This window comes from Suncus etruscus, chromosome 15 (genome assembly GCF_024139225.1).
Source record: "Suncus etruscus isolate mSunEtr1 chromosome 15, mSunEtr1.pri.cur, whole genome shotgun sequence".
NCBI classification, from domain to species: domain Eukaryota; kingdom Metazoa; phylum Chordata; class Mammalia; order Eulipotyphla; family Soricidae; genus Suncus; species Suncus etruscus.
The window spans coordinates 92,084,215-92,101,271 of record NC_064862.1 but is presented as its reverse complement, the minus strand read 5'-3'; the positions used below and the strand labels follow the sequence as shown (position 1 = coordinate 92,101,271).

General features: G+C 55.9%; 2 protein-coding genes across 2 annotated transcripts; one reads left to right on the top strand and one right to left on the bottom strand.

The window, feature by feature from the left end:
- The first annotated feature begins 7,858 nt into the window (after positions 1–7,858).
- MPV17L2 (MPV17 mitochondrial inner membrane protein like 2) lies at positions 7,859–10,337 on the top strand. The gene is made up of 5 exons (XM_049787732.1): positions 7,859–8,089; positions 8,466–8,636; positions 9,114–9,190; positions 9,813–9,941; positions 10,032–10,337. The coding sequence occupies exons 1-5, from the start codon at positions 7,903–7,905 to the stop codon at positions 10,128–10,130; spliced, it is 663 nt and encodes a 220-aa protein (XP_049643689.1). The 5' UTR covers positions 7,859–7,902; the 3' UTR covers positions 10,131–10,337.
- Positions 10,338–10,433: 96 nt separating this feature from the next.
- RAB3A (RAB3A, member RAS oncogene family) lies at positions 10,434–17,050 on the bottom strand. Its single transcript, XM_049787731.1, has 5 exons — positions 16,881–17,050; positions 15,070–15,297; positions 12,886–13,004; positions 11,911–12,035; positions 10,434–11,046 (listed from the first exon to the last, which is right to left on the bottom strand). Exons 2-5 carry the CDS (start codon positions 15,295–15,297, stop codon positions 10,856–10,858), a joined length of 663 nt encoding a protein of 220 aa, XP_049643688.1. The 5' UTR covers positions 16,881–17,050; the 3' UTR covers positions 10,434–10,855.
- Between the last annotated feature and the right edge of the window lie 7 nt (positions 17,051–17,057).

Genomic DNA, 17,057 nt, shown 5'->3' with positions numbered 1-17,057 from the left:
AGCTGAGCTGGCTGAGGGGCAGCGGCTGGGGGAGCCCAGGTGACAGAGCGTCCCCAAGGCCCCGGTCACGCATCCCTGAAGGAGGCACCTGGATTCTTCCACACTCGGGGGTTTCCTAGGCCGGGGAACCCCAACAAACATCCCCAAACCCAGAGAGGAGCTGCTCACCGGTGAGTAGGGGAAGAAGAAGGTAGGTGGGGAGGAGGGTGAGCGCAGGAAGTGGGGTCAGTGATGTCCACAGGCCTGTCCCCCACCCGGAGCCTTCTGTGAGAAAAGGAACAGGCCCCAAATAATACTCCAGAAAAGGAGCTGATAGTCCAGTGGTTAGGAACTAGCCTTGCATGTAGCTGATCAAGGTCCGATTCCCAGCATCCCAGGGGGTCCCCCGAACCTGCCAGGAGTGATTCCTGAGCTCAGAGCCAGGAGTAACTCCCAAGTGCTGCTGGGTGTGGACTAAAAATAAAAGAAATAAATAAAATAAAAGAATGATCCCTGAGCACAGAAGTAGGAGATGCCCCTGAGCTCGGCCGGAGAAGAGGGACCCCATCCTCGGCTTGCAGTGCATTCAATCTGACCAGCCGCACGCAGGGCTATTTGGGGGTTACTGTTTGTCACAGCAAAGCTCAAGGGACACTTTGGGGAGTCTCAGGGGAGACCCATATGCACAGGCCAACCCAGGTTGGCCACACAGGAGATAAGCGCCTTCCCCACAGGATTATCTCTCCGTCCCGAACCCATTTCTTAAAGGTTTCCTGTCACGGTCACCCCACACCCCATCACCCAACATTTCTGAGGGTTCCCTTTTTCTCTCGCGCAGCCAGAGTGTTGGGGTTTTCCATAAAAAAGAGAAGTCAGGGGCCAGAGAGATAGCATGGAGGTAGAGCATTTGCCTTGCATGCAGAAGAATGGTGGTTCGAATCCGGCATCCCATATGGTTCCCCCCCCCCCCTCAGAGCCTGCCAGGAGCGAGATTTCTGAACATAGAGCCAGGAGGAACCCCTGAGCACTGCCAGATGTACCTACAAACAAAAACAAAAAAGAGAGAGAAGTCACCAAACTCTCTGTCTTCATTGGGGAGGGTTTTTAGCCCAGGCCCCACAAAGTTGGCATGTAGGAACTCTTTGGCAAAAGAATTGGGGTGCTTTAGGATAATGTTTCTGAGCACAGTAAGAATGAGCCTAGACGGGCCCGGAGAGATAGCACAGCGGCGTTTGCCTTGCAAGCAGCCGATCCAGGACCAAAGGTGGTTGGTTCGAATCCCGGTGTCCCATATGGTCCCCCGTGCCTGCCAGGAGCTATTTCTTTTTCTTTTTTTTTTTTTTTTGTTTTTTGTTTTTGTTTTTGTTTTTTGTTTTTTGGGCCACACCCGTTTGACGCTCAGGGGTTACTCCTGGCTATGAGCTCAGAAATCGCCCCTGGCTTGGGGAGACCATATGGGACGCCGGGGGATCGAACCGCGGTCCGTCCTACGCTAGCGCTTGTAAGGCAGACACCTTACCTCTAGCGCCACCTTCCCGGCCCCCAGGAGCTATTTCTGAGCAGACAGCCAGGAGTAACCCCTGAGCACCGCTGGGTGTGGCCCAAAAACCAAAAAAAAAAAAAAAAAAAAAAAGAATGAGCCTAGACAAGGCAATCTCCTCCCTTAAAAAAAAAGGAAATACAGGGGCTGGAGTGAGAGCACAGCGGAAAGGGCATTTACCTTGTGCGATGCTGACCCAGGACCAGGTCTGGGGTTCAATCCCCAGCATCCCATATGGTCCCCCGAGCCTGCCAGAAGCGGTTTCTGAGCGCAGAGCCAGGAGGAACCCCGGAGTGCTGCTGGGTGTGGCCCAAAACCAAATCCCCACCAAAAAGGGAAATACACCAATTCCATTGAGGATCTACTTTATTAGGGTTCAGAGTGGACTGCCTCAGAGTGATTTGCAGAGCTTGAGCAAAATCAGGGGTTGTGGCTGGCTCTGTGCTCACGGATCACTCCAGACAGGGTCAAAGGGACCCTGTGGGATGCCAGGGATCAAACTGTGTCAGCCACATGCAAGGCAAATGCCCTCCCCGCTGTACTATTGTTCCGACCTCAGGTTTTGTTGTTTTTGCCTTATTTATTTATTTATTTATTTATTTATTTATTTATTTATTTATTTATTTATTTATTTATTTGCTTGTTTGTTTGTTTGTTTTTGGTTTTGGTTTTTCGGGCCACACCCGTTTGATGCTCAGGGGTTACTCCTGGCTAAGTGCCCAGAAATTGCCCCTGGCTTGGGGGGACTATATGGGACGCCGGGGGATCGAACCTCGGTCCTTCCTTGGCTAGCACTTGCAAGACAGACACCTTACCTCTAGCGCCACCTCGCCGGCCCCTCCTGACTCACTCCTGACAGTGCTCAGGGGTTACTCCTGTCTCTGTGCTCAACACTGACTCCTCGAGGGGCTCAGAAAATCCTTTGGCCAAGTGCCTGTATTACAGTTGCTAATATAATTTGGTTGTGTTTGGTTGTCTCAAGTGTGTTTGTGTGGGGGGTGTAGTTTCAGGGGTCTTCCAAGGGGACAACAGGGGACTTGGAGCTCCTGCCTGTGGCTCTTGGCCCAGAACGTGTTGAAGGTTTTTTGTAGTCCTGTGGCCCAATGACCTGGGTGATGGCCTGAGGTTCATGTGTTCCAGTCCCGAACCTTAATTCACACCCGGGGCCTCTGTCCATCCTGGAACACCCAGAGGTGCCCAAGGGCTACTCTTACCTCTGTGCTAAAGAGTGACTGACCCCTGGCAGATTCGACCCTGGTGCTTCTGCTGTGAACCAGGAAACAACCTTTTTTTTTTTTTTAAGTCACACGGGGGGGGGGGGGGGTGCTCAGGGGTTATTACTGGCTCTGCACTCAGAAATTGCCCCCGGCAGGCATGGGGAACCATATGGGATGCTGGGATTTAAACTATCGTCCTTCTGGATGTAAGGCAAACGCCCTACCTCAATGCTATCTCTCTGGCCCCAGGAAACAATGTTTTAAAATTATATTTGTTGAGGAGGAGAAGGAGGAGGGAGAATATATATATATATATATATATATATATATATATGTTTGTTGGGTCGGAGAAATGGCATGGAGGTAAGATATTTGCCTTGTATGCACAAGGTCGGTGGTTAAATCCAGGCATCTCATATGTCCCGTCCCCCCCAGTCTGCCAGGAGCGATTTCTTTTTAATTTTTTTGGGGGGGTCACACCTGGCAGTGCTCAAGGGTTACTCCTGGCTCTATGCTCAGAAACCGCTCCTGGCAGGCTTGGGGGACCAAATGGGATGCCGGGATTTGAACCATCGACCTTCTGCATGCAAAGCAAGTGCCTTAACTCCATGCTATCTCTCCAGCCTCCAGGAGCAATTTCTGAGCGTAGAGTCAGGAGAAACCCCTGAGCGCTGGCTGTCGGGTGTGACCCCCCCAAAATAAACAAATAAATAAACTCTGTGGGTTTGCGGTACTGAGAACCTTTAAATACCCTTTTCAGGTCTGAGCAATAGCACAGTGGTAGAGCATTTGCCTTACACACAGCTGACCTGGGACACACCTAGATTAGATCCCTGGCATCCTATATGGTCCCCCAAGCCTGCCAGGAGCGATTTCTAAGCTCAGGGCCAGGAGAAACCCCTGAGCGCTGCTGGGTGTGGCCCAAAATACTAAAGAAATAAAAATAAAAACCTTTTCCCTTCCAGAACGCACCCAGCCCCTCATGCTTTTCCTATTCATACCCGGGCTCATTTCCCTGCATATTTCTGCATGCAAAGTTTCTCTGGCCCCTAGTAGGGTGTTTGCTTTGGGCAGGTTCGACCTCATTCTGATTCCCAGCTTCCCTAAGGGCTCACAGAGCATCTGCAGGAGGAATTCCTGCCAGGTGTAGAGCCCCAACAAAAATTTCCCAGCCCACTCCCTGCTCAACCTTTTGATTTCCCTGTATGGATTCTAATTCTTTTTTTTTTAGGCATGGGGGACCATATGGGACACCGGGATTTGAACCAACCACCTTTGGTCCTGGATCGGCTGTTTGCAAGGCAAATGCCGCTGTGCTATCTCTCCGGGCCCTGGATTCTAATTCTGTTGTGGAGGTGAATCATTGATTTCTGTGACGTGCCACGGAGCAAACTCAGTGTCCCATACAAGAAATGCAAAGGAGTCAGAACGATAGCACTGAGGTGGGGTGTTTGCCTTGCATACCACCAACTCCAGACTGACTCGAGTTCAATCCTCAGCATCCCATACGGTTCTCTGAACCTGCCAGGAGCGATTTCTGAGCTCAGAGTCAGGAGTGCCACTGGGTGTGGCCCCCCCCCCCCCCACCAAATGCAAAGGAACTACCTCTAAGATGCCTCCTGGACAGAGTATCATCCTCATTCTCTGTCTGTCTGTCTCTCTTTTAGGTGGTGTTTGGGCCACAGAAGGGGGTACAGAGTCTATTCAGAAATGATCCTGGCAGTATTTGGGGGACCATCTGGTGCCAGGGATCAAATGAGATTGACTGCATGCAAGGCAAGCGCCTTACCCCTATGCTAGCATGAGAGGATTGATTCTAATTATTGGGGTGGGGTGTCTAAGGCCACATCTAATGATAGTCAGGGCTTCCTCTGGCTTTGCACTCAGGAATCACTGATGGTAGATGCCTAGGTGTTAGGTTCACCTTATTTTACCCAAAACAAAACTCTCCCTGGTTCCTTTGTATGGTTTATTTATTTATTTTTTTGAGTCACACGGGCAGTGCTCAGGGGTTACTCCTGGCTCTATGCTGAGAAATCACTCCTGGCAGGCTCGGGGGACCACATGGGATGACTAGATTCGAACCACTGTCCTTCTGCGTGCAAGGCAAACTCTCTTACCCCTCCTTTGTATGTTTATTTACAACTGAGAGTTACCCCAAAATAGGGATTGTCATACTTGTCAGCCTGGTCGGAACTAGTTCAGAATATCCTGAGTTATCTGTCCTTAGACTGTCCTTACTGCCCCACCCAGGGGTCATCTATGGACTCAATAAAAACATTAGTTCTGCCAGGAAGCTGAGTGAAGGGAGATAAAAGGAAGAAGATTGCCAGCCTACAAGTGTTTCACCTTCAGCCTGGTTTGGGTTATTTCATGCACAGCCCTGATTCAGACTCGTTCACTTGGGGTTGGAGATATGGCATGTAAGGTGATTTTACACTTGGGGAACCCTATGGGATGACAGAGGTCAAACTCAAGCTTCATGTAAGGCAAGCACCTTCCCAACTGTTCTATAGCTCCAGCCCCTTGGTTCTGATGTATTTTGTTTGTGGGGCCCCACCAGGTGGTGCTCAGGGGTTACTCCTGGCTGTTTGCTCAGAAATTGCTCCTGGCTGCCTTGGGGGACCCTATGGGATGCCTCAGAATTGAACCCGGGTCTGTCCACGTAAGCCGAGTGCAAGGCAAATGCCCTATTTCTGTGCTATCACTCCAGCCTTTGGTTGTTTTTGACATGGACTAGTAGGTTGGGGTGGGGGGGATGCACTGATCTCCAGGACATCTATTCACTGAGGCCAAGGTCTGCTTCGAGCAGACCCCAAGACCATGAGGGAATCCATCCCAGGACTCTTTACTTAGAATCAACCCTTCCTGTCCACCAGATGGGCAGCTTTTGATGAGATGTGGAGTGTAGCCCAAGGGCTTCACATTTCCAGGAACATTCTGGGAACTGGCTCTGAATCTTAGTTAGCATCATGGTGCTCAGGGGCAAACCAGCACAGGCTCAGAGACATCCCCTTCCCCAACCCCAGAAATGTGACTGAATTCAGCCTCCTGGTGACAGGAAGTGAGGGACACATTCTGGGCAAGATGGAGCATAAGGGCCTCAATCTGGCCCTTATGTAGGGGCATTGGGGGCTCTGGGTCAGGGACTCAGGGGAGCAGGCCTGCGGACCTGTGTGTATCATGGTGGAGGAAGCCGTGGACTCACATGGGCTCCAGGGCCTGCTGTCTCCGGGGGCCTAAGAGATCCATGGAAATGAGTTCCACATCCAGCCTATCTCTTTGGGTCTCACTCACGGAAAGGTGCGGAGGTGTTTCAAGGCTCGCTTTCTCTGAGAACCTTCTTTCCAGCTTAAATGGGGGGTATAATGCCAGAAGCAAAGAATACACGATTAGAGAATATTCTTTTATTTATTTACTCAGGAGTATTACTGCACTTATATAAGATGCCAGGTATTAAAATTTCTCTCTCTCTCTCTCTCTCTCTCTCTCTCTCTCTCTCTCTCTCTCTCTCTCTCTCTCTCTCTCTCTCTCTCTCTCTCTCTCCTTGATATTCATAGAGTAATATTTATGTCACACCCAGAGGCGCTCAGTGGTTACTCCTGGCTCTGTGCTCAGAATTCGCTCCTGGCAGGCTCGGGGGACCATATGGGATGCCAGGAATCAAACTACCATCAGTCCTGGGTCAGCCCTGTGCAAGACAAATGCCCTACCACTGTGCTATTTCTCAAGCCCCAGAGTAATAATATTTTTTTCCTTTTCTTGGGGCTGGAGCACAGTGGATAGGGCAAATTTGCCTTGCACATAGCCAACCCAGTTTTGATTCCTGACATCCCATAGGGTCCCCTGAGCACTCTTCAGGAGTGGTTCCTGAGCACAGAGCCAGCCTGAGTGCAGCCAGGTGTGGCCCAAAAACATATATACTGTAATATGTTTTATTTTGTTTTTTTTTTTTTTTGGTTTTTGGGTCACACCCGGCATTGCTCAGGGGTTACTCCTGGCTGTCTGCTCAGAAATAGCTCCTGGCAGGCACGGGGGACCATATGGGACACCGGGATTCGAACCAACCACCTTTGGTCCTGGATCTGCCGTTTGTAAGGCAAACGCCGCTGTGCTATCTCTCCGGGCCCCTGTAATATGTTTTATATATGTTTTATATATGCTTTATCTATATGCTTATGAATATATATATATTTCTTTTCTTTTGGTTTCTGGGTCAAACCGGGCTTGCTCAGAGCTGACTCCTGGCTCTGCACTTAGGGGTCATTCCTGGTGGGCTCAGAGGACCTTATGGGATGCCGGTGAGTCTGACTTGTGCATGTATGGTGAACACCTACGTGCTGTCCTATTTCTCTGGCCCAAAAAAAACTATATTTTTTAAATAAGTATTCATAGTGTTAGGCCTTCATTTAAATACACAAAGAGACCCGAGCTGTAGACCAGCGGGCCCCGGCTGCCTTTACGTGGCAGACCCTGGGTTCGATCCTCGGCATCCCATAGGTCTCCTGAGCACTGCCAGGAGTAACCCCTGAAAGCCGCTGGGTGTGGCAGAAAAACAAAAACAAACACACAGAAAACCCAGGAGCAGCCAAACTCATCTTCCCCGGGGCCAGGAGCGCGCAGGGGATTTCACTGGAGCTACTGTCAAGCGCGCAAATAGGTCTGACCTGTCAATCAAGGTCAAGTCTGATCCGGGATCCAATAGGATTGCGCGTACAGCAGCAGCAGGCGTAGCCCCGCCCTCTCCCCGCCCCCGGCATCTGGAAACTTCCGTCTCGAGAACTGTCATGGCGACGTTCGCCTTCTGGTCGGCTCTGCCCATTGGCTAGCTCAGAAAAGAAGGCGGGACAAATAGTCAACTCTGAGCTACGATTGGCCAATCCCGCGCATAGCCGGAAGGTGTTGATAGGCCAGCGTTGAAAGGGGGCGTGGACATCAGCAAAGCTCAGCGTGCGCGAGCGCGTGATGCTTCTTGGCGATTGGTTGGTAGAGTTGGCTTCTGGGATTTCTGATTGGGTGATACGTCTAGGGGGCGGGCATAACGCAGCCTGAGGCGCTCAGCTATTGGCGGAGAGAGGGACGGAGGCGGGTCTTTGCTGCAGGGCCCCGAAGGCCGTGCATGCCCGGAGCCCGGCCGGCTAGCTGGTGAGTGCGCGCTCGCCGGGCATGGCCTCGGGCGGCTGGCGCTGGCTGCGGGGCCTGTGGGCCGCTGGGCAGCCGCTGTTCCAGGGTCGGGCGCTGCTCGTCACCAACACGCTGGGCTGCGGCACGCTGATGGCGGCGGGCGACGGCGCGCGCCAGTCCTGGGAGCTGCGCGCTCGGCCCGGCCAGAAGTACGACCCGTGGCGCTCAGGTGGGCACCCCCGGGGAACTTGGGGCCGCCCGATCGCGGGTTCGGACAGCCCTGGACCGGACCCGCGGGTTGTCACCCGTCCCCGGGACACCCACCCTTCTGCCTTCTCCATCGCCCACTCCCTCGTCCCAGTTTTTCGGCCGCATTCCCACCCTTGCAGCGTCAGGACCGTGCAAGTCTCGTTTGCACCCTGCCCCCCCCTTCCCTACGCCTTCCTCTCCCCTGGGAAGCAGGTTCATGGCATGCCCTGCCAGGCGCGAGGGTGCTGCAAGAAAACAGCCAAATTGCCAAAGCGGCCGGCGAGCATGGGTTTGGGGGTGCGCTCGGGGGAGGGTTTCCTTCCCTGACAGGACTTCCTGCTCTCGAACCTTCTCAGCAAGGATGTTTGCGGTGGGCTGCAGCATGGGACCCTTCCTGCATTACTGGTACCTGTGGCTGGACCGTCTGCTCCCCGCTTCTGGCATCCGGGGCCTCCCGAGCGTGCTCAAGAAGGTCCTCGTGGACCAGCTGGTCGCCTCCCCCTTGCTGGGCGTCTGGTACTTCGTGGGTAAGACGCAGGCTGGTGCGGGGAGGAGGTGGAAGATGCGCTTCAATGTCAGGGGGTTGGGGAGCGGAGAGAAGCTTGCTTTGGTGCTTGTTTAAGTGAGGGATCCCCCCCTCCAACTCGTTTTGCTTCTGGAAGGAGGGAGGAGGAGATGTGCTTAAAGTAAGTAAGTAAGGCTGCCGGGTCAAAGGCTCAAGGAGCAAATCAGTTCAATGCACGCTCTGGACAATTTCTTCTCTTATCTGCGGAATTGTAATAAAACATGCCTCAGCCTGGCACCACGAGTCTGTCCTTCCTCCTGGCACCGGCACCCCATAACCTCTCCCTCACTGGGCTGCCTGAGGCTCCTGCTCCACCCCACTGGGTGCCTTCCTTCCCTCCTTTCCACTCGCTACAGGACGGGTTCTGTGGGGGATCTCACCGCCCCTGGGAGGGGGACGCTCCCAGCTCTGAAGTTCGACTCTGGCTTCCCTTTTCCAGGCATTGGCTGCCTGGAGGGCCAGACCCTGGAGGAGAGCTGCCAGGAGCTGCGGGACAAGTTCTGGGAATTCTATAAGGTGGGCTTGTCCTCACGCGGCCACCCAGCCACGCTTCTTTGCTGGCCAGTCCCTGCTGAGGCCCTGTCTCCTCCCAGCACCTTCTTTTAGGTCCCACGCCCTCTCCCCATTGTGTTCCAACCCAGATCCTTCCAAGCTATGAACATCAGCTACACTCTGACCCCTCTTGGGCCTTCCCTGGAGTTCTAGGCCACGCCCTCTTTCCTGATTGACTCCACCCAGACCAGTAGGCCACGCCCATGCTCGTGGGTCACGCCCCTCGCTAATATCAAACTGGTCGGCCACGCCCAATGTACTTGACCCAGTCCTTGTTCATTCCAGGCTGCTAGGCTCCGCCCAAGTTAGTTAACTCCACCCCCTTTGTTAATTTCAGACCACTAGACCCTGCCCAGCCTTGCTAATTTCAAGCCACTAGGCCCTGCCCAGGCTAGTCGACTCCAGCCCTTGTTCCTTTCAGCCAACCAGGCCCCGCCCAGCCTTGCTAACGTCAAACCACTAGGCCCCGCCCCTCGTCGGTTTCCTACTGCCAGGCCCCGCCCCTTGTTAATTCCAGATCGCTTGGCTACGCCCACTTGTAAATGTGTGGTCCCTAGTCCCTGGCCTCATTCCTGCCCTCCTGCAGGCCGACTGGTGCGTGTGGCCCGCCGCACAGCTGCTCAACTTCCTCTTCGTGCCACCCCAGCTCCGTGTCACCTACATCAATGGGCTGACTCTGGGCTGGGACACCTACCTGTCCTACCTGAAGTACCGGGTGAGCCCCCCAGGACTGGGCCACCCCCCGGGAGGCGGGCTCGGTGAGGACGGGCCCCGCTGACCAGTCCAGCCCCATCTCTCTGCACAGATCCCAGGACCCGCATCGTCCTCGGGCTGCGTGGCCCTGGGTTCGGTGCACTCCGAGCTGACCCAGCCCCAGTCTGGATGCAGGACGGGGCAAGACTGACTGGGCAAGGACCTGCCCACGCTGCCCGCCCAGCCCTGCTGGCCTGATCGCCCCCTCTCCGGCCAGGCCTCAGTTTCTCCATCTTGAACATGCCCATCCAGTGGGTGCCTCGGCCACAGACAATCAGTCCTAGGGCTGCCTGGGATGAAAGCAGGGGCTCTGAGGTCAGGGCCCCAAATTCAGAGCCTGGGCATAGCCCAGGCCCGGAGACTGTGATGAAATCGTCATTAAATTTTCTCTAGGTTGTGACTTAAGCTCGCGCAGAATATGGGGGGCAATGGGGGTGGTCGTTCTCAGCACACCTGGGTGTCCATTCACTTTATTGGGGAGGGTCAGGGGTTCAGGAGGTCTCCTGGGGGGCTGGAGGGGCAGGTTGGACACTCAGGACTTGAGGACACGGCAGCACCACCCTAACACCGAGCCTGGGGAAGGGGCGCCCCTTTGCTGAGACCCCCCCAACTTCCATCCGAGGGGCAGGCCGAGTCTGGCCACCTCCTTCGGGGACGCCGCCAGCCGCTTTCTTAACCCCTATGTGCTGATGGGGGTGAGTTTAAAAAAAGGGGGTCCAGGAGCGGAGGGGCACGGGCCACGACACGGCAGAGCAGGAGGGTGCGCGGGGCTGTCTGTACAGGGCAGGGCGCCAGGGCTGGGGGCGTCTCCATCGATAAATAAATAAATAGCTACAATAATAAATAGGGGTGCGGGGGAAGGGGACCTGGGCGCGCTCAGCAGGCGCAGTCCTGGTGCGGCGGGGCCTGCGGGTCGCTGAGCTGCGGGCCCTGCTTGGCGCCTGTGACCGCTGGGTCGGCGGCGTCGAGGGACTCGGACATCTTGTCGCAGATGACGTCCACCAGCCGCTCGAAGGTCTGCTTCACGTTGATGTTGTCCTTGGCGCTGGCCTCGAAGAACTCGAAACCTGGAGCGGAGTGGGACGGGGTGGGGCGCGAAGGGTGAGGGTCAGGGTGCCCTGTCAGGAATGGGGGGACCCGTCCTGCACCCTGCCATAGCCCCTTCTCACGGTGTCTATGGCCTTTAGGGTTGGTTGGTTGGGGTTTGGGGTCACACCCAGCAGTGCTCGGGGCTGACTCTGTGACCACACCTGGCTTTGTGCTCAGAGCTGACTCCTAGCTCTATGCTAAGCGATCACTCCTGGCAATGTCAGGGGACCCTATGAAGCGATGCCAGAATTAAACCTGCATTGGCCACATGCAAAGCAAGTGCCCTTCCCACTGTGTTAACTTTCCAGCATCTTGTTTGCATTTTTTTATTTGTTTTTTGCAGCCACACCCAAGGGCTCTCAGGGACCACTCCTGGCAGGGCTCCAAAGGACCCTTTAGGATGCCCCATACAAAGCAAGTGCCCTCTATGCTGTGCTATCACTCCAGCCTCTTGGTTTTTCTTTGATTTGGGGGACCACACCCTGTGTTTGTCAGGGCTGACAAGGTTGATGGAGTGGCAGGGCTTAGGGAGGGTGACTCTTTAGGATGCAGTGATCCGACCTGAGGGGGCTGCGTCCAAAGCAAACATTCTCCCCACCATGCCATCCATCACTCCTGCCTGTGCCCAGGGTAGTGGCTTGCTCAGCTCTGGGTCCAGAGGGCTACGCAGCCCCTCCAAATCCTCCACCCCACTGTAAAGTCTCCAGGCAACCCATCAACACAGCCAAGGCCCCTGGACCATCCTCTGTCCTATGACCCTGTCTGGGGATGGTAGGGTTGGAGGGAGAAATTCCTGGGCGTCCCTTTCTGCTATGAGACCCGGGGGTCCGTCCCCTGCTCACCCAGGTGGTCGGCCAGCTGCCGGCCCCGCTCCGAGGACACCACGCGCTCGTCTTCCATGTCACACTTGTTCCCTACCAGCAGCACCTGGGCGTTGTCCCACGAGTATGTCTTGATCTGGGTGGACCTGTGGTGGGGGTCAGGGGGTGCTCAGGGGGGGCACTCTAGCCTCCTTCCGCTCCCACTACCGCTTCACCTACCCCGTCCTCTTCACTGACACTGATTGCTCTGTTCTGGACAGAATCCAGAATGTTTCTTTTTTGTTTGCTTTGGGTTTTTTGTTTGTTTGTTTGTTTATTTTTGGGTCATACCCAGCAGTGCTCAGGGGTTCCTCCTGGCTCTGTGCTCACTAACCGCTCCTGGCATGCTCTGGGGACCATATGGGATGCTGCAGATCGAAGTTGTGTCTGTCCCGGGTCAGCCAGGTGCAAGGCAAATGCCCTACTACTGTGCTATCACTCTAGCCCGTTCGCTGTGTTTTTGGGGTCACTCTTGCCTCTGTACACAGGAATCACTCCTGCTGATTCTCGGGCTACCCTATGAGATGCCGGGGATCAAATTGGGTTGGATGTATACAAGGCAAATGCCCTCCCCGCTTTCCTATGGCCTTGCCCTGGGCAAGTACGTTGGGGAGCACAGGAGTGTTGGCAGATCAGGGAGGGAGGGCGCTTGCCTTGCATGTGGCTGACCTGGGTTCAATAACCGGAGTCCCTGTGTAGAGTGTGGAATAATCCCTGAGCACCACCAAGTGTTGCTCGAAAAGAAACAAAAAAACCAAGCTGGGAACCGCTGGTAGAAACCAGGAACTGGCCTGAGCTTCTTCGCCTCCACCAGCTCCCATGGCTCCCCCGGTATGTCTGAGGCTCTGTTTTCCCTTCACAAACCACCCTCAGCACTAACTGTGAGGTGACCCCAGGCAGGAAGGTCGGGGGAGACCTGGGGGACCCTGTCCTGGCCCAGCGCTCCCGCCAGCTCACCAGTCCTGCACGGCGTTGAAGGATTCCTCGTTGGTGATGTCGTACATGAGGATGAAGCCCATGGCGCCGCGGTAGTAGGCCGTGGTGATGGTCCGGTACCGCTCCTGGCCCGCCGTGTCCTGGGGACAGACAGAGTCCGTGAGGGCCCCAAAACCCAGCATGGCCGCGTCAAGACCTCAGAACTATTGAGGGAGACCGGGAAGATGGGGAGCCAGAAGCGTGGAGAGCACAAGCCCAGAGGGGCGCCCGGGCCGGGACAGAGTGTGGGGTTTGCCACAGGGAGAAGGGCTGGGATTCCACAGCCTCTGATTCAGTAGGGTCGAGAAAGGCCACTCTGCCCCTACAAGGCAGCCGGGGCCACCAAAAATAGCCAGACTGATATTTAGGGAACCACACGGAATAGTAGTCAGGGCTCTGTGCTCAGGGCTGATTCCTATCTCTGTGCTCGGGGCTCGCTCCTGGCTCAGTGCTGGGGGACTCTCCATGGTGCTCGACATAAAACCCAGGTCTGCTAAGTGCTTGGAAAACTCCTGAACTTTTGTATGATCGCCCAGAAGCAAGCTTAATTATTTGGTTCTGTTTTAGGGCAACACCCAGCTTTTTTATTTTTATTTATTTATTTATTTATTTATTTATTTATTTTTGTGGCTTTTGGGTCACACCCGGCAGTGCTCAGGGGTTGGTTACTCCTGGCTCCATGCTCAGAAATAGCTCCTGGCAGGCACGGGGGATCATATGGGACACCGGGATTCAAACCAACCACCTTTGGTCCTGGATCGGCTGCTTGCAAGGCAAACACCGCTGTGCTATCTCTCCGAGCCCCTCATTTTATTTTTTTGCCTTTTGGGCCACCACATATCCCAGGTCTATACTCAAGAATCATTCCTGACAGATAGCACAGAGGGGTTTGATTCCTGGTATCCCACTACCAGGAGGAATTCCTGAACACCACTGCATGTGGGCCAAATTTTGCTGCAAAAATTTAAAGAATTAGTCACCAGGGAAATTCTTGGTGAATGCTGGAGAGCTAGCACTGTGGGAGGATATTTGTCTTTCCTGTGGCCAACCAGGGTTCCATCCCTGGCATCCCTTAGGGTCCCCCGAGCCCTCCAGGACTGCTCCATCCCTGTGCAGAAACAGGAGTAAACCCTGAGCATGGCCAGGTATGACCCCAAAACAAAAAAACGGGTGGAGCAACTGCACATCAATGAGGGTGTTTGCTTTGCACACAGTCAACCCGGGTTCGATCCTCGGCATCCCATAAGGTCCCTGGAGGGTGTCAGGAGTGATTCCCAAGTGCAGAGCCAGGATGAACCCCTGAGTGCTGCTGGGTGTGATGCAAGGAACAAAACAAAACAAAAAAAATTTTTTTTTGGTTTTTGGGTCACACCCGGTGACACTCAGGGGTTACTCTTGGCTATGTGCTCAGAAATTGCTCCTGGCTTGGCGGACTATATAAGATGCCGGGGATCAAACTGAAGTCCATTTTGGGTCAGCTGCATGCAAGATAAACGCCCTACCGCTGCACTATCATGACAGCCCCCAAACAAAAAAAATTTATATGGCATGGGTGAGTCGGTTAATGCTCACACCAACCTCTGCCCTGAAATCCCAGAGGGTTCCATGCCTGCCAGGAGTGATTCCTAAGCGCAGAGCCAAGAGGGACTCCTGAGCACTGCTGAGTGTGATCCCCAAATTTGAGATAAATAAATAAATAAAATAAAAAAATCACTACTAGGGCAGGAGCAATAGCCCAGCAGGGAGGGAATTTGCCTTGTACATGGTGGGTCTGGGTTTGATCAACAGCATCCCATTGGGTCCCCTGAGCCTTCGAGGAGTGATAAATGAGCACAGAGCCAGGAGGACCCCCTAAACAACGCTGGGTGTGGTGCCCCCCAAATAAAGAATCATTTCTGGCAGGGTTTATGGGCTGTTGGGAATCAAATCTGGGCCAGCTGCGTGTGAGGTAAAAACATCCACGCCACTGTCCTATCCCCCCAACCGTCACAGGGCAAAACCTGAGTGTGGGGAGGGGGAGATAGGCATGCAAGCGACTTGGTGCTCTCATCCTGCTGGGAGGAATCAGGGTGGCGCCTTTGGGGCTCTTGGCCCCTGGTGCGCAGCAAGCCTGCGGAGGGTCCCATCAGCAGGCAGGAACGAGGGGAGCCCCACGGCCGCACCCACCCAGATCTGCAGCTTGATCCTCTTCTCGTTGCGGTAGATGGTCTTGACCTTGAAGTCGATGCCCACAGTGCTGACGAAGGCGGGCGTGAAGGAGTCGTCGGCGTAGCGGAACAGGAAGGAGGTCTTGCCCACTGAGCTGTTGCCAATGATGAGGATCTTGAACATGTAGTCGAAGTTCTGGTCCGAAGATTCCTTCTGGCCGTAGCGGGAGTCTGTGGCCGACGCCATCTGGGTGCGGGCGGCGCGTGGGTGAGCCGCGCTGAGGGGGGAGGTGGCCCTCCGTCCCTCGTCCTTCTGTCCATCCTTCCATCCCTCCGTCGTTCTGTCCCTCCGTCCCTCCATCCTTTCATCCCTGTCCTTCATTCTTCTGTCCCTCCATCCTTCTGTCTCTCTGTCCTTCAATCCCTCTGTCCTCTCCTTCTATCCTTTCATCCTTCCGTACCTCTGTCATCTTTTCCCTCCATCCTTCCATCCCTCCATCCTTCTATCCCTCTGTCTCTCTATCCCTGTCCCTCCATCCTTCCATCCCTCCATCCTCTGTCTCTGACTCTGTCCCTCCGTTCTTCTGCTCCTCAATCCCTCCATCCTTCCATCCCTCTGTCCTTCTGTCCCTCTGTCTCTCTATCCCTGTCCCTCCATCCTTCCATCCCTCCATCCCTCTGTCCTTCTGTCCCTCTGTCTCTCTATCCCTGTCCCTCCCTCCTTCCATCCCTCCATCCTCTGTCTCTGACTCTCTGTCCCTCCGTTCTTCCGCTCCTCAATCCCTCCATCCTTCCATCTTTCCACTCTGCCCAGGACCGGGAAGAAGGGGGACAAAAGCACCACGCAGAGGGCGGGCCATGACCTTGAAAAGGCCAGAAGGTTCCAAAGCAGGGGTGTGCAGAAGGATACATGGGAAAAGGGGTACGCTGGGGGAGTCGGCCCCCTCAAGGGTGACCGGGCATCCTCCTCATCCCTGGGGCGTCGGGGCCCATCCCCAGCCGCCATTCATGCCCACGATCCAGACGGGCTGCCTGGGGCGCACATGGGCTGCCCCCGGGGAGGGGATGCGATGCGGGAGGAGGAAGAAGAGGCAGATGCAGCCTCCCGCAATGTCGTCCCTTCTCCCTGGCCAGCGGCGGCGGCGTCACGTGACGGGGCGGGCAGTGCCAGGGCTCACGTGCCCGCTGCCCAGCACACAGCCAGGCGTGCACGCGCGTGCCCAGGTGAGGGTGCCCGGGCGGGCGCTGGGGACCTGGGGGGCCCCCCAGGACAGCTTATTAAGCTCGTGCATTTGCACAAGGCCATGCACAGACATCGCACGTGCAGGAGAGGAGCCCCTGATCCCTGCATCCCCAAAACCGCGCGCCCCGCAGGCGCACGCCCGGTGGGTGCCACGCGTCTCCCCAGACGGCCAGCACGCACGGCCGGCCCTGGGCCGGAGGGAACACCGCGATGATCGACGACCGACGATCGGACGGGCTGGGGAGGCCGCTGAGCCCCGAGGGGCGCGCTCCGGGGTGCACAAAGCCGTTGGCGCCTGGCCCGGCGCGCACCCCAGGGTGAGCTCCGCGCGCGCGCACGCCCCGGCCCTCCCGTGCGCGGAGCCTCCCGCAAAGCGCCGCCGCCCTTCCCCCGCCGCCGCAGCGCCGAGTGGGGTGCGGGGCGCGGGCGAAGATGGGGCACCCCTCTCCGGGCCGAAGGGCGCCGGGCCGGACTGGCCCGTCCCGGGCGCGCGCGTGCGGGGGACCCTCCGCATCCTTCGCCCCGCACGGTGCAGCCCCGGGTGTGCAATGCGGTGGACGGAGCGGGACAGCCGGGGCTCGCCTCACCTTGGCTGCGGGGACGAAGCCTTCAGCCGAGCCGAGTCAAGCCGAGCCGAGCTGCGGGGACTTGCGGGGCGGCGCGGATTTGTGGGTCCCCGGGGCGCTGTTGCGGGGCTGCGCGGTGGCGGCGGCGGCGGCGGCGGCTCCGGCCCCTGCAGTCCGCGGTGACGTCCTGCAAAGAGC

What these genes read in the sequence shown, in the direction of transcription:
- MPV17L2 (XM_049787732.1), top strand. Translation starts at nt 7,903, where the DNA reads ATGGCCTCGGGCGGCTGGCGCTGGCTGCGGGGCCTGTGGGCCGCTGGG. An exon ending in AGTTCTGGGAATTCTATAAG is followed by an intron (nt 9,191 to 9,812) that starts GTGGGCTTGTCC and finishes GCCCTCCTGCAG; the next exon opens with GCCGACTGGTGCGTGTGGCC. An exon ending in TGTCCTACCTGAAGTACCGG is followed by an intron (nt 9,942 to 10,031) that starts GTGAGCCCCCCA and finishes CTCTCTGCACAG; the next exon opens with ATCCCAGGACCCGCATCGTC.
- RAB3A (XM_049787731.1), bottom strand. Translation starts at nt 15,297, where the DNA reads ATGGCGTCGGCCACAGACTCCCGCTACGGCCAGAAGGAATCTTCGGAC. An exon ending in TTCAACGCCGTGCAGGACTG is followed by an intron (nt 12,036 to 12,885) that starts GTGAGCTGGCGG and finishes CCCCCACCACAG; the next exon opens with GTCCACCCAGATCAAGACAT. An exon ending in GCAGCTGGCCGACCACCTGG is followed by an intron (nt 11,047 to 11,910) that starts GTGAGCAGGGGA and finishes ACTCCGCTCCAG; the next exon opens with GTTTCGAGTTCTTCGAGGCC.